Source organism: Thermobia domestica, unplaced genomic scaffold (genome assembly GCF_964235325.1).
Source record: "Thermobia domestica unplaced genomic scaffold, izTheDome1.hap1.1 HAP1_SCAFFOLD_911, whole genome shotgun sequence".
Lineage (NCBI taxonomy): Eukaryota > Metazoa > Arthropoda > Insecta > Zygentoma > Lepismatidae > Thermobia > Thermobia domestica.
This window is the reverse complement of record NW_027656621.1, coordinates 34,629-50,649: the sequence shown is the minus strand read 5'-3', so window position 1 is coordinate 50,649 and position 16,021 is coordinate 34,629. Positions and strand designations below refer to the sequence as shown.

Sequence of the window (16,021 nt, the reverse complement as noted above, 5' to 3'; positions counted from 1 at the left end):
CAAAAAAGATATACATTTTGAAAGGTCAATTATTACAGACAAATCAAATAGAAATGAAATATATTATGTTTCATAATTCGTTACCTTTGTTCCATTTACATTCTCCATACTATGACATCCAGCGTGACAAGGAGAAATGAAGGTTGCCGTGCCATCTATTGAGCAAATGGGTGAGTATTTTGCAGAAGCGCAATGACAGTCACTGTTACAGAATGCATCAACGTTCAACCTGAAAATTGAAAACAGTAATTCATTGTCAGATCTTTACTCGAAAGAAATATAATTTGATATACAGTGCAATAGAAAGCAGAGGTGCTAAAAAATTAAAGTTTTAACGCTTGACACTAAGGAAATAAAGTTTATGTCATATATTAATTATTTTATGCAACAATTAGAACGTTATAGACGTGTTTTTTTTTTTTTTTTACCTTCATATGATAAATAAAAGAAGTTTATCAGTGTGACTTCCCTCACAAGCTGCCTCTGACCTGGGGCGGTCCCAGGGAGGCGATCGGGGCGATTGTCCCCCCAGAAGAGGAAACTTTCTTATTTTATATAGTCTATAAATAAAACCCATCCCAGAGTTTGGAGCTCTTAAAAGTAGCTCTAAGTAGCAGTATTACAACCCATCGTCCCCCCCAGAAGTCCGTCCTGGATCCGCCCCTGCCTCTGACACACTTTTGTTCACTGGCGTGGAAGATCCGGGTTCGATTCCTGGCGAGAGCTCATGTGTTTCGGATTACACGTTAAACAGTAGGTCCCGTCTCATATAGTCTAACCTCACTGCTGAAAGGGACGTTAAATTCAAAATGAACTCAACATTTTTGTTCACTTGGAATTTGTTAACGTGAATTCACGTTACTACTATTGCTATCTAGCGCAGAAATAGCTTACAATGAATTGTACGTAATAGATGAAGACAATAAATACAGTGAAGCCTCTTCACGAGCATCTCTCAATAGCGGACATCTGCATAATATGGACATTGGACAAACTTTTTTGTCACAGCAAAAATATATGAAGGGTACACGGGAATAACGATCTAAAGCCTGTGACAAACATCTTGGCATTTCAGCTAAACGAATAAAACACAAGCTCTGGCGCGGCGTTGCCAAGTGGTAAAGGGTGTGGCTATGGCTATGCATACAAACTACAGCGCGATCAGCTGGCAGGGGATAGACGTGGATGTGTACCATATAAATGTGGCAACATCGCTAGCCTCTCATTTGTTAGCAGTACGTATTTAAAGGGAACATGTAGCGCCGCCTTCAAATGCCAAGATGTTTGTCACGCCATTTAAGTCCATTTTTAAACTTTGTGAGAAAAAGCGATTTAAAAGTATATATACCATTTTCAGTTTGTTCCCAACAGTTAATACGTCTGTTTTTTGTTCTTAAGTAATACACAATTTTATTTAATTCTACAGTCATTTAGATTACAATGATTAACTGTTATAAATAAAAAAAATACAGTTACAGAACAAAAATACAGAAATTTTCTTGAATAAGGAATACATGCATAGATATAACATTTCACCTTGTATCTTGTTTATGGGGAGGGGGGGTTGTCTCTACTAAAACTTACTGACTGTCTTATTCCACTTCATATTTGAATATTGTCAATGCTTCTGGCCCACACAACTGTTTTAAGAATTTGGAAGTCTTCAAATTTTGCACGGGAAGTTCCAATCGGCTGTCCCTGCTCTATCGGAGGCAATAGATCTGTTTTCAGTTTCTATGATTTTGTGTGTTTCATATGGACCAAAGTGAACCAGTGTATCCATCTTCTTCGCAAGGAATTGTAAGATTGTCCTTTGTGTGAAAGGGATTTTTTTCTTGTATCTCTTGCCAAAAAATATTTGTCCATTGCCGAAAAAATTCGGGCTTACAATCTATCACAATGAAAATTTCTGGTTCTTTCTGTGCGTGTTCAATGACCTCACGCCAGTCATTAGGTGTTTAACATTTGGATGGGGTATTAATTATGCCACGTTTTCGTTGCATTCTGAACATGAATGGTCCCTTACTAGAAATGTAATCTGAATGCGTTGAATCTATTCCGCTGTGTGGACCAGAAAGTGAAACAACCGAAATATTGTGTAGTTCGTATTCTGCCCTGGGGAAGAATCGCAGAATAGACCTATGTGTAAGTCATTAACAGTGTTTGATACAACTTGCGTGCAGTAATGCCACAACATGGAGAAACCCTCATCCGAACTTCATCCAAACTTCATGCAATCGTATCCAGTGATGTCACTCATGCTTCGAATCCGTTTTAATGCATCCGAAACGCGTCCATATGTTTTTCTCTTCTTCCCACTGGGCCCAACTCTCGGTGCAGACTGTTCATCCGAACTAGAGTTGTCCATTGCAAAGCACAGCACTTAATGTTATACACCAGCAAAACAGGAATCAAATGGCAAAACAAAGTTATACGCTGATATTGTGTTATGCGCTCAAACATCAAAATACACAACGAAACGTACAGACACACGTACGCAACTCGACTTTGAATTGAATCAGTGGGACCATCGAACTGAAGACAGTTTACAATATGTAAGATACGCTTTAGGGAAGTCAAGTTCCCCGGAGTTGGTCACCGCCTCTCCATCCGAAGTCAAGAAAATTTAAATTCCTATTGCCAATGTGCCAAGATAGTGAGCCAGTACTGTCCCACATTTTGATTTTGACAGTACAGCCAAAATTTTCTGGAAGAAGCTCTTTGAGGGTTGAAGAATATTTTACCCCCAACGTTTTACTTTATTCTTACGAGGGAGGGTCACGAAGTGGCTCCGCTGAGATCCGAACGAGATAATTGTGTTTGCATTTGATATGTTTTAACTACACGAATCCCAAAGTTATAAGTGCCACCGGGCGGAATATCGTGAGTTACAACATATTTTCTAACGTAAAAGCTACAAAGCTGACAGAATAGTTTGAACCGGGTCATTTGTTCGGAAACTGCTAGGTAACTGGAAAACTCGGCAAACACGTATTTTCAAGGGCACACTTTTTGGGATAAAAAAGTTTGCCCCAGGATCCTAGTCCAATTTATAAGTTTCAAATGGCAAGGGGGTTAAAGAGCACATCGTTTGAAAGCTGTTGTTAAGTGAAAGAAAATGGAGCAAGTTTCGACTCTCTACGACAACTCTGTGCCAAATGGCGACGGGTCAAATGTAAACAAAAACTTAATTAAAAAGTCCACGGCGCCATCCCTATAAATCGGAAACGGTGAGATAAATGTGAAAACAGAAATGGATATGTGGCATCATTTTCAAAGTACAACGATTTAAGTTAAAACGTCTTGTCCCAGGGCCTTCACAGAGTCCCAGGTGGGATCCAACAAAACAAGTTTCAAATGGCAACGGGGTTAAGTAGCACATCATTTGAAAGCTGTGGTTCAATGAAATAAGATTAAGAAAGTCTCGAGTCTCTACAATAATCCTGTGCAAAATGGCGGGGGATCAAAGTGTAAACACAAACTTAATTGAAAAGTCTATGGCCACCTTGAATCGTACTTCCGCAACAACTTTTATGCAGGTAGTTGTTGAGTACTTCAAATTATATGCCCGTAGCCAAACTCCGTCTATAAAAATTGTCGCGTGAGTACATTAGGATTCTAAAAACATGTATTTGCGGTTAGCGCACGTATTAGTTTCTAAGTGAAGTCTTTACCCAACCAGGGTAGGTACATAATTTTGGAGCTATGGACCTTTAAAGTTCTTTTTTCATGTTTTCGGCAGCCTATAACTCCGAAAGGAAGCATTTGTGCACCCTTGGTCTATACTTTTTGTCTTATCTTGGTGTCAGGAATAACCTCCCAAACGTTGTTGGTGTTGTTTTGAAATACCCTGTATATGTTACTGCATTCGTCTTGAAGACTTGCATTCATTGCAGTTAGTTCCGAGCATGACTTGATTACAGACGTACCAGCGATTAGGCTTAAACATTATCAGGTGTGTCTCTCTGTGTGTGTTTACCTAATAATATTATCTAAACCCAAATAGATCTTAATCCGGACATGTCCGGAAGTGACTACAATGTAATCAACTTTTCAAGACGAATATAATGGTATATGTCAACCGAAAACGTTTTCATACCCAAATTCAAAATCTTCACTTTTCTTTTTCTAACGAGGCTGGCTTTCCGCTCAATAGGTTCTCCCTCCATGGGGAAAGAGAAAGGTCAACCCCGCCATGGCCGGTTCCAAGCCCGTGCTCAGAAAGGAAAAAAGACCCCCTCTCGCCGAGTACCAGTTCATATACCTTGTGATGGCCTGGTAAGGCCAAGAGGGGAGATAGGAGTCGGGATGTGCGTGGAGATACATTACTATTTCGTATGTCGGATCTGGAGATTTTGTTATATTTACGGACTGGGCAACTAACTTGTGTCATTGGATCTGGGACAGTATTGCTACCTCGTCACGTCCTCACCGAGGTAGGTAGTGAAAACTTCCGCCCCTACCGGAAAAGATGGGGCTTCGGCTATCTTCCGAAATGGTCAATTAGGTCGTGCCCTTGGAACCAAGAGAGGTAGTGGTGTGCCCAGTGAGGTGGATCCACGCCCTACCGGGAGGATGATGTATGTACAGCCCTCAAAGAGCGTATCGTGCGTGATTTTTGGTCCGGGATGGTATACTTGTATCCTAACGCACACTCGTACCTCAAGAGTAAGAGAGATGTAATGATAATTTTTCGCCCCAATGGTTCGTACAGGAGGGGTGCAGGATTCGTGGCCCTACCAGGAGAGCCGCCGCTTCCGAATGGCAATTGTCTTTAAAGGGAGACAGTCTACACCAGCCATTGGGTCTGGTAATGTACGGTGTACCTCTACCGTAATAAGAGGATTTCCATATTGCTCCGACGATCCTACCGGGGAGAGAATGTCAGATTCTTGCCTACAGGAGGACTGAATGGCGACTGGGGAAAGTGCCAATCCAAGGAATTTGGATAAATATTTCTGATCTCAGTGAAAGGAGGAAATTATGTAGGTAAGGGATGGCATCAAACTCAAATGCTGACTTAAACGTATCATTGGAACCGGGACGAGATACGGGAGTATCTCGACGTGTGTGTAGTACTTCTGCACGCAGAGATTGTCAGGGCCAGGACAAGTCCCCTCAGGAATAACTGGGGCTCCCGGATTGGGTTACATTTTGCCGGGCTGTGGTCATACAATTGGGTTTGGTAGCTCATGTGAGCTTATCCCAGGAATTTGGGTAACGGCGAATATGGGCAGGAGGTGAGCTTGCCTCAACACGCTCGGGTACCATGCATGCAGAGCATGGGAAGACTGGCTCGCTAGCAGTCCGGCTTCGCCAGTGAGCAACTGGTAGGCACCTAGGACTTAGGTCTGGCAGCGTAGTGTGCGTATCCCATTCCATTAGAGGATAGAAGTTACATCGCTAAAGCCAGACAAGGCTAAGAGACAAATTTTGACATTGCACTACGTGCCAAAAGACTTATGTTCAAGCAGGAGCATCTACGGGCCGGGTGTCTCACAGTCAGTTGATGGTATAGGTAAATTAAATAGGCCAAACGGCCGCCAAAGCACCATCCATGCATGCGCTAAAATCGTGGTAGTAGACCACTAGATCCTAACTGTATATCAACTATTTGGTTCTGGGTATTGTAACGATGCGACTACTTCTGGTTTTGTCATCTCCGGAGTAGGGCGATTTTTACATTTATAGCTGTAAGTTGGATGAGATTGTTCATGGCAAATATTATAAGTAGGAGCTTGTTGAAGATTGGAGCAATTGCGAGTCGGATGGGGTACAGTGCAATAACCACATTTGAATCGGTTCGTGCAACTGTCAGTGGAGTGGGTGTTGCCTTTTTGACATATTTCATATCGAAGAGGAAGTGGTATTGGCGATTGTAAAGGTTCAACACAATGTCGCTTTTTAAAGATGAAAACGCGAAGATCGTTAATAGTTTCTTGTGAAGTGGTCAAGATTCAAACCATATAGGTAGTTCTCTGACTATTGCGATTGCGGATGCATTTTTTTGAAGGAGTAGGCTTCCTCGATGAACTTCTCTTCAATCTCTGCGTCAAATATTCGACGGATCAACCCCGCGGACCACTACCGACGTTGTAGGTGGTTAGCGTGGAGGTAGGCGTTGTTTGTACCTGCTACTAGTCAGCGGAGTTAGTGTTGCATTTTTACCAAAGATTTCAAAACTATGTTTATCTTACAACGAGATACTTTGTATCGGTTGATAATTACTTGTATCTTGGGCAGAAAGTGCTTCTACACAAGCACTATACCTGATATAATGTTAACTAAAGATAACAAAAGAAGAATGTTTTAATATATGTAAGAAATATACACTATTATTGTATAGTTGGTTGCTATGTAGTTTGTTTATGGATATAATTAACATGTATGATTGCAAGACAGTTTGTGTGAATATACGTTAAAAGAGAATCAACGAATAAATTATCTAATACTTATCATGGACTTGTAATTTCAGTATAAAAGGTGATAATACTAGTGAAAATAATTACGGAAGATATTTTAAGGTGTAAACAATTATTGCCACTAAAGATTTACTTATATTATTAGCCGAACCAGGGTTGACGACTACCTTTGGTGAGTCGTTGTAAAATTTTTGGTTTACCTCACCCGGGATTCTTGTAAATTCATATCCCGAAGTCTAAAGTAAGGGCGAATTTACCTCAGTAAGAAGGTTCATGAATACGAACTCAACTATTCTCAGAAGTGGCAGAGTAATCACAAGAAAAATTATGATCGGTGAGATAGTAGAAAATGAAACTGTTGACAGTATTAACAACGAGCAAAATATAGCTCCCATTACACCCGAAATGTTGACATTGGAAGACAAAATTTTAATGGCATTACAGCGACAGGAACAAAGCCGAAAAGACGATTTAGAAGCCATGAAGCAAAATTTGGCTCAGATGTCCAACGAATTGAGTAGAGGATTGGAAGAAATAGATCAAAAATCAGAAGAGACGAAACAATCTGTTATCCAGGCCGTGAGAGACATCACATTACAGTTTGATGAAAAGCTAAAAAGATTATCTGAAGATTGCCAGGATAATTACAACCATGTAATCCAAGAAGTCAATCGTGTAAAAAAGGATTTGGAAGTAATAGAATCTTCTGTTCGTCAGCAAAAGATTCAGGTCACAGATAATTCTAACCAAATACGTGCAAATACTCAATTGATATCTACCTTACAAGAGGAAATTAGGACGTTACAGGTTAAGGACAACGCATACCACAACAACATGGTTAATGATCGTTTGGAGTTCCCTTGTTCACAAGAGATGACCTCGCATTCACCCGCAGCAGATCAACGTGGACCTTACGTTATCTCTTCTTCAAGTAATCCATCCGATGAGGACATTATTTTGGAAAGAATTCACCCAAGGAATACAGATGGGCGGAAAAGAGATGGTGGAACCACGCATAACGCAGTAGGTAGAAATTGTCACTCAACGCGAACACGAAATGGTGAAAGGAATGTAAAGTTAAGTGTAAAGATGAGCGAAATACGTGCTATGAGTAAGTTTAGTGGTAAATGTAATGAAAATGCTACTTCTTTCCTAGAAAAATTTCAGGATGAGTGCAGTATAATGTGTATAGATAAATCTCAATATATGAAACTAATCCCTCATTTATTACTCCCACCATGTTCTTTATGGTTTAAAGCAGTACGGGATCATGTCAATACATATGAGGAATTCAAAGCCGCGCTGATTGCAAATTACGAAAACGACTTTTTACTTGCAAACAGAGATGCCACGATTAGAAACCAACCTTATAATCCTCGCTTGCACAAATCTGTTGTTGATTTTGTTGTAAATACGTATAACGAATTAAAAGTCGTAAATCCACTGCAATCGGAATCTAGAGTGATTGCATCTATTCGAAATCTACTACCGTTTAAATTACAACAGATCCTGTTTTCTACGCAGTGCATGAGTTTTAATCACTTATTAATGCTTGTCCAATGTTATGAAACTCAATACCAGACACTGAATCATCAAGCGGGAGTAGGTAAAATTAAAAACAATTCAGATCACCTTGTACCTGTTCGTAGTCTAAATATCCGTAATGTGAACAATACGGAACATAACCTAAGTCGAGCAAATTTAAACAATCAGAACGATCAAAATAGACAAAGATATGTTGGGAATCCACCTAACCTAATCAACCGTGACAATCCTTATGTCAGACCATATAACCAAAGTAGATTCAAAAATAGACGAAATACATGGCGAAATTCCAGAAATACAGTAAACTACATGGATAGACGTAATCGTAATTCAAGAGATGGCACTTCATATCAAAATCAAGATATTGACACAATTCCTGTACAGAATAACAATGCGGGACATAATCATGATTGTGCGGTACAATGTACTTTATTGGAACCATATACGAGTATGAATTTAAACTAACTGCAGCTGATGTGGTAGGGGTTAAACCCATATCAGCTATAGATTCTCATGAACATTTATCTTCAAATTTATGTGATAATGTCAAATCCATATCAGCTATTGATTCTTATGAACATTTATCTTCAAATTTACGTGTTCATGTTAAGGATGAGAACGACCTTTTACATAACGTATCTGTAAATAATGATTCGGAAATAGTAGTCAATAGATGTCTGTATCAATTTATGCCTGTAGTAAATCGTTGTTGGTTCAAAGATGATAATGTCAATGATGGTTTTGGTGTTGAAGAAAACTTTGTATTTTTAAAATCATATAGTACTGCTAGAATCCCCGTCAAAATAAATGGGTTAAGCACAGAAGCTTTATTGGATACAGGCGCAAATGCCTCTTTATTATCATATTCGTCATGGAAAGCAATTACTAGTGATTATTCGAATTCTAAATTGCAAAAAGCTGAGAATCTCATTATAGTCGATTTTACTGGTAAACATAAAAAGAGAGTAGCCGGAATTACTCGTGTGACAATAGCTATTCAAGATTTTGAAATGTCAATTCCTATTCTAGTGATAAAGGAACTGAATGAAAAACTAATTATTGGTTTAGATTTATTGTCTCAGTTGCGTGTCATGCTCGATTTCAGAAATCAAACGTTAACTATACCCGGCATACCTCAGGAAATCGTTCAGAAACTTCTTCCTAAATCTGATGATATTGCTTGTCAATATAATAATGTTCCTAATGTATTGAATAATGTTTCTGTAAGTTCAGAAAATGATAAATTAAATGATCAACTAACGCGAGTCACACAAAATTTGATGAATTCAAAAGAAGATGTATTGTTTTCTGAGTGTGTTAAGTCAGTTGAAAGTAGTCTTGATTTTATAGATGATACAGTAAAAACTCACTTTAAGGATATATTATATAAACATAAAAATGTCTTTTCAGAACGTCCTGGGTGTTGTAAGGATTTTGTTTATTCTTTTAAGGTTAAGACAGACAAACCCATTGTGACTAAGCCCTATATAATTTCCTACCGATACAGGGAAAATGTACGTTAGCAAATTACAGACATGTTAAGAAATGGGATCATTAGGCCTTCACGAAGCATTCACCTTAATCCATTACATGTAGTTCCTAAGAAAAATGGTTCTCTACGTGTGGTTTTGGATTTGAGACGCACGAATTGTCATATTGATTTGGAACAAGTGAGGTATCCTCCAGTGGAAGAAATATTAGCCTCTTTACAAGGGAATGCAGTATTCGGAAATTTAGATCTAGTACTGGCTTATAATCAGGTCGAATTGCATGAGGATTCGAAACCGTACACGGCATTTAGTTTTGAAGGTCACTTATATGAGTACAACCGTGTAGTCTTTGGGCTTATCAATGGTAGTGCGGCGTTAGCTTCCTGCTTAAATAAAGTCTTAGGTCAAGACTTACGCAGCAACGTGATAACCTACGCTGATGACATCTTGATAATGGGAAAAAATCCGCATGAATACTTGAAGTACTTAGATATAGTTTTAGATAGATTGGAAAGTTCGGGTCTTACTATCAACCTACAGAAATCCAAATTTCTACAAAATTCTATAGAATTCCTTGGCTACCAAATTGATGCATCTGGTTTACAGTTCAGTCAATCTAAAGTACAAGCCATAGAGGATCTGCCTGCGCCATTAAATGTGAAACAGACACGGCAAGTATTAGGGCTCTTCAATTGGTTTCGCAAAGCCATCCCGCGATTTGCTGAGATAGCCCAACCTTTATTTATGATTATAAAGAAAGGAGTACCATGGCAATGGGGTCCGATTCAAGAACATAGTTTTAATAAGTTGAAGGAGAGCGTAAAGCGAAACATCCATTTGAATCACCCTCGATATGATGTTCCTTTCTATGTCCAGTGTGACGGTTCTCAACTTGGAATCTCTGCAGTACTCTGGCAACCAAATCCAACCATTAAGGAACCGGCCGTTATCCATTGCGCTAGCCGTACTTTAAAGAAAGCTGAGAAAGGATACACAACGACAGAAATCGAACTTTTGGCCGTACGTTTTGCGATACAAAAATTTGCTCCATATCTCAGTGGATGCCATTTCATAGTACTTACCGACCATAATTCATTACGATACCTTAACAGCATACAGGGGTATAATAACAGACTACTTCGTTGGTCGTTAGAGCTTCAGTCTTATGACTTCGAAGTACAACACATTAAAGGAGTAGATAATGGACCCGTAGATACCTTATCACGTCTGTTTCCTGGAGAAGAACAACATATCTTGTCCATCAACGAATTTAAGGTCTTACAGGATGAAATAGCCACCATTTCAATGGAAGATCTAAGAGAACATCAACTGAATCATCATGAATATAACCAAATCATGAAACATTTGTCTTCATGCAGTGTGGAGTGTAATTGTCCCAAACAATGGAATTCCAGATTTAAATTATCCAACGGAATTCTACTTATTAAAGATTTTAAATTCAAGTCTAGAAACAAAATTTGCATTCCACCTACGTTGACAAACCGCATATTAAAAGCTTATCATGACGATTTCGGTCATTTTGGTTATGTAAAAGTATGTGCCTTGATTAATAAATCTTTTTATTGGAGAGGAATGAGAGCTCAAATCAAAAATCATATCAAGGACTGTATTGAATGTATGCGAATCAAACATAACTACCAGGCTGTACAAAAACCTATGCTCTCAATAACGCCAGAGAGACCACATTCGTTCTTATTTATCGATCTATATGGACCGTTACCACGAGCAGCTACCGGAGAAACTTATCTACTTACTACTATGGATATCTTTTCGCGCTATGTAGTAGCTTATCCTCTGCGTAGAGCAACATCCACTGCCATCATAAATAAAATCTTGAACGTATACATTCCACATTGTGGTCCTATCGAACACATATTATGTGATAATGGTTCACAATTCAAAAGTGATGTGTTTATTAAAGCAATGAACAAGGCTAACATTAAAATTCATTTCGTAACTCCGTACCATCCTTCTGTTGTAGAAAATGTGCATCGTAATTTTGGTATGTTGTTTCGACACTTTTGCAAAGATAAGCATGCCGAATGGATTAAGCATGTCAATCAAATCACGTATCTTTTGAATAATTCGATATCAGACACTTTGGGCGTGTCTCCTGCTAATGTACATAACGGTTCTGATTTGATTTTCCCTGTGGAACAACATTTTAATGTCAAGTTAGAAGATTCGACAATCGTAGATTCTTCGAGTTTAGTGAATATGGTAAAAATTCGAAGACACAACAAATTTTTGAAACGTAATTCTCAACTAGAGTCTTTACAAGAAGGAAAATATCGGATCAAGATCAATGACTTAGTTTTTGTTAAACAACATCCACAAAGTAATGCGTTGTTAAAGAAGATTTATAAATTTTGTGACATTTTCTCAGGTCCTTATTTATGTTTCAAGGAAATAAACCCTAAAGTTTTTGAATTGTTGAACGCTAAAACGGGTACATCAATTGGACTTCGTAATATAGATGAGTTGAAGGTTTGGAGACCTACCCAGTATACAAGAGAAAAATGGATGTGTCTAGTGAAAAGATTAGTTACACCTGACATTCTTGCTCAAATTAATAAGAATGAAGGAGACTAAAAAAAAAAAAAGAGTGTCTTCTGTTTGTGTAAAAATAAGTTTATTTTCTTCTTTTTGCTCGTCCGAACGTAAGTTACATTTAATTTTTGATTTTTACTTAATTTAATTTTCTTTAATTCTCATTAACCAATGATAATTTCCAAATGATTTTTTTAAAATTCTGTCTTGTTGATGTGAAGAATTATAAGTCGATTCATAATTGATTAAACACAAAGGCTATTTTTATTATATTGATTTGTGTTGAAACTTTATTGTCAAAGGTAAATGACAATGGAATGATGAATGTTTTAATATAAATGTATCTATATAAAATAATTGAACAAAATGATATATGAGGTGCGATCAAAATGTAAAGAATAGCACTATTCTTATGCCATCATTATAAACGGACCAGTAGTTCTTAAATATAAAAGCCAAGCTCGCTTGTAACTTTTATATTCAGTCCCATCATCGGGCGACATTTTATACAACGAGATACTTTGTATCGGTTGATAATTACTTGTATCTTGGGCAGAAAGTGCTTCTACACAAGCACTATACCTGATATAATGTTAACTAAAGATAACAAAAGAAGAATGTTTTAATATATGTAAGAAATATACATTATTATTGTATAGTTGATTGCTATGTAGTTTGTTTATGGATATAATTAACATGTATGATTGCAAGACAGTTTGTGTGAATATACGTTAAAAGAGAATCAACGAATAAATTATCTAATACTTATCATGGACTTGTAATTTCAGTATAAAAGGTGATAATACTAGTGAAAATAATTACGGAAGATATTTTAAGGTGTAAACAATTATTGCCACTAAAGATTTACTTATATTATTAGCCGAACCAGGGTTGACGACTACCTTTGGTGAGTCGTTGTAATCTCGAACGGTAGTAGCAAAGTTTGCTGCTGCTGATTTGATGGTTAAGTCGTTCTTGGTTTCTGTTATTTGCGATATCTCTGAATAAAGGCTGTAATTGAGAACTTGTTGAAGAAGAAGTTTCAAATTCCAGAACTTAGGATCGTAGTTTTGAAGAGAAAACTATAGTCGTCTAGATGTGTGTTTGGAATCGGTAGAGAAGAGACTACTCGTTGACGATAAAACGACCATTGTCTGAAGTAAATATTAAGGATGGCCACAAAGTTCCGGTTCCGGCGAACCGGTTCCTCCTGGTTCTCGGAGATCCGGTTTTGAGAACCGGTTTCAGATCTAGATCCGAAAGCCCCCAAAGACCCGTAAAGGAGGCACAAAGTTCACCTTCAAAACACTACAAAGAGCATTATGCGCTTGTGCCCTCCCGCTCAGACCCGCTTGTGCCCCCATAAAAATATTTTGGTCCACCAGTGAATGTTTAGCCAAATGAGTTGGCCAGTTTGCCTGTTTAGCCAATGAGTTTGCCAGTTACCCAGTTTGTTAAGCCAAATAAGACAAGCGGCCGCCGCCTGGGCGCCTACCTGTCGATTTCACCATTTCATATAGCACACTGTTCACAGCCTGCCAGCAGCTCGGGTTTAGCGTAGGGATGGTAACAAATTTTCGGTTCCAGCGGAACCGGTTCTTGAAGATCCGGTTTTCAGAAGCGGTTCCGGAACCGGTTCCAAACCTGGATCCGAAAAACCGGTTCCGGAACCGGATCTTCTAGAACCGGATCCGTTCAGACCTGAAAACCAGTTCCATCAGAAACCGGTTCTGGCCATTCGTAGTAAATGTGCCGTAGGAATCTGTATGATGTTTCTTGAATAGTGGCGATCGAGATCTTTCTCTACTTTTCTCAATGTTTGACTTTTTCTTTAGAGGCTTCCACTTCTCTACCTTCGTAGATATAGCAGAAGGCCGGGAATTTTACGGTCGAGGATACAATCCAGTATCCATAGCTGGGAACCATAACCTATGAGCAATTTTGCGTAAAGAAAATGAAATAACATGAAATTATGAACAAAATATACACAATAAGAGTGTATTTCAGCAGGTTTCCTATTGGGCCAAACCCTTGATCTCTCGGAACGTCTAGTTCGAAACTGAATTCCGATCGCCGTGTGCCCACACTTGCGCAAAGAACATACCGAGACTCGAAGTACACTTCTATTGTTTGTTCTAACGTAAGATTAAAAGTATTCAATAGCAATCCTTCTACGAGTAACGTTGCGCTAGTCTTCCATTTTTTTTCAAAGCTCTTTACTAATTATATTGGAGAGTTACTTTTGCGAAATCTTATATTTAAAGTAAATATTCTAACATGGCTTGTTATGCGCTTCCAGCATATTTCATTTTCAGGTAACAATCTACATTCAGGTAGAATATGAAATACCCTGTATATGTATGTGTAATGTCTTGGTTCAGAGCAGACAAAATTAGTACCATTTGTTTCTAAAATTTGGAACTATAGGAGTTCTATTACTTAGTACTTACTCTCCTGACGGAAGAATTTCTCCATGATGGTCATTTGATGGACATCCAATGAAAATGTAGCAGATTAATCCTAGAACAGTCACAAAGCCTACAACAACGTTCCAACCTGCTAAAAGACGGGCTCTGGGTTGGAACCGGCTGATTATAAACCCTGATAGTAGAACTCCTAACGCCGAGAATATTAGCCCAACGGAACCTGAAAAATTAAGACTTTTGTCAAACTTTAGCTTAAATTATATTTTAGACTTTAAAACCTTGCAATGCATGAATGTCGAAAGTGTTTTAGAACGGATTTGTCTGTCCGTCCCTTCCTTTGTTGACATGTATCAGAACAAGAAATTGTTATTATTCATAGTTAACTAACATAATTTGGTTTTTCAAGAATTCGTTCCATCTTTTCTCTTAAATCTCTATTCTAAGTGGAATTGGCAGAAATTACCTACTTCCACTTCCATTGATGATTGCCGTAGATAAGAATATAATGTTAGAATTTTTGATAGATATACCTCCGAGCATTTTCAAAGACATGGTATACAGGGTGTTTCAAAAGAACACCCACAACGTTTGGGAGGTGATGCCTGACACCAAGATAAGACGAAAATTATAGACCAACCTGGATGCACAAACGCTTCCTTTCGGAGTTGTAGGCTGCCGAAAACAAAATGAAATTTAAAGGTCCATAGCTCCAATACTACGGGACCTATCGCAGTCGGGTCAAGACTATATTTAGGAACTAGTATGTGCCCTATCCAAAAATACATGTTTCAGAATTCTAAGATACCACGCAACAATTTTTATAGATGCACTTCGGCTACGAGCATCACCAATTACTTCTATAAAGATTGTTACGGAAGTATCACAGGATTCTGAAACATGTATTTTTGGATAGGGCACATACTAGTTCCTAAATAAAGTCTTCACCCGACTACCGTAAGCCTCATAGTTTTGGAGCTACGGACCTTTTAAAGTTCATTTTTCCATGTTTTCGACAACCAATAACTCCGAAAGGAAGTATTTGTGCACCCAGGTTTGTCTATATTTTTCGTCTTATCTTGCTGTCAGGCATCACCTCTCAAACGTTGTCGGTGTTATTTTGAAACACCCTGTATATCCAGACCCATATGCGCCCTTTCTTTCGTAAGTTTAAGGTAATAATATATTGGATTAGAAAATTTTAGGTGGGTATACAACGTATACTTCCATACACGAGTATACCTCATATACGAGTATACCTCGTACACCTCATTACACCTTTAATCATGGAACAACAACAATAACAACGAAAAGCGATTTCTTGAAATGGACTCAACGTTTCACAAATAGTTTTCATCCTTACCCTGATTCCTCTACTAAAACCGGGGCCGCGGTGGCTAAGTGGTAGAGCGTTCACCTCTGGTGCTTGGGGTCCCGGGTTCGATCCCAGCCTCCGCCAAGTGAACTTTGTGGTGGACAAACACCGCGTGCGTGGGTTTTCTCGGGGTTCTCCCGTTTCCTCCCACTTTCTTCATTCCACCATTTCATTCATTACTCATCATCACCGTCT

The 16,021-nt window shown here is 38.5% G+C and overlaps 1 protein-coding gene across 2 annotated transcripts in view; it reads right to left on the bottom strand.

The window, feature by feature from the left end:
- LOC145677475 (solute carrier organic anion transporter family member 74D-like) overlaps window positions 1-16,021 on the bottom strand; it is a 54,856-nt gene that overhangs the window by 22,996 nt on the left and 15,839 nt on the right. For both annotated transcript variants that reach the window (XM_081747950.1, XM_081747951.1), the window contains exons 7-8: window positions 14,479-14,674; window positions 85-229 (exon numbers count right to left, since the gene is read on the bottom strand). In XM_081747950.1, coding sequence (XP_081604076.1) covers window positions 85-229; window positions 14,479-14,674 — 341 coding nt within the window. The remainder of the gene's footprint in view (window positions 1-84; window positions 230-14,478; window positions 14,675-16,021) is intronic.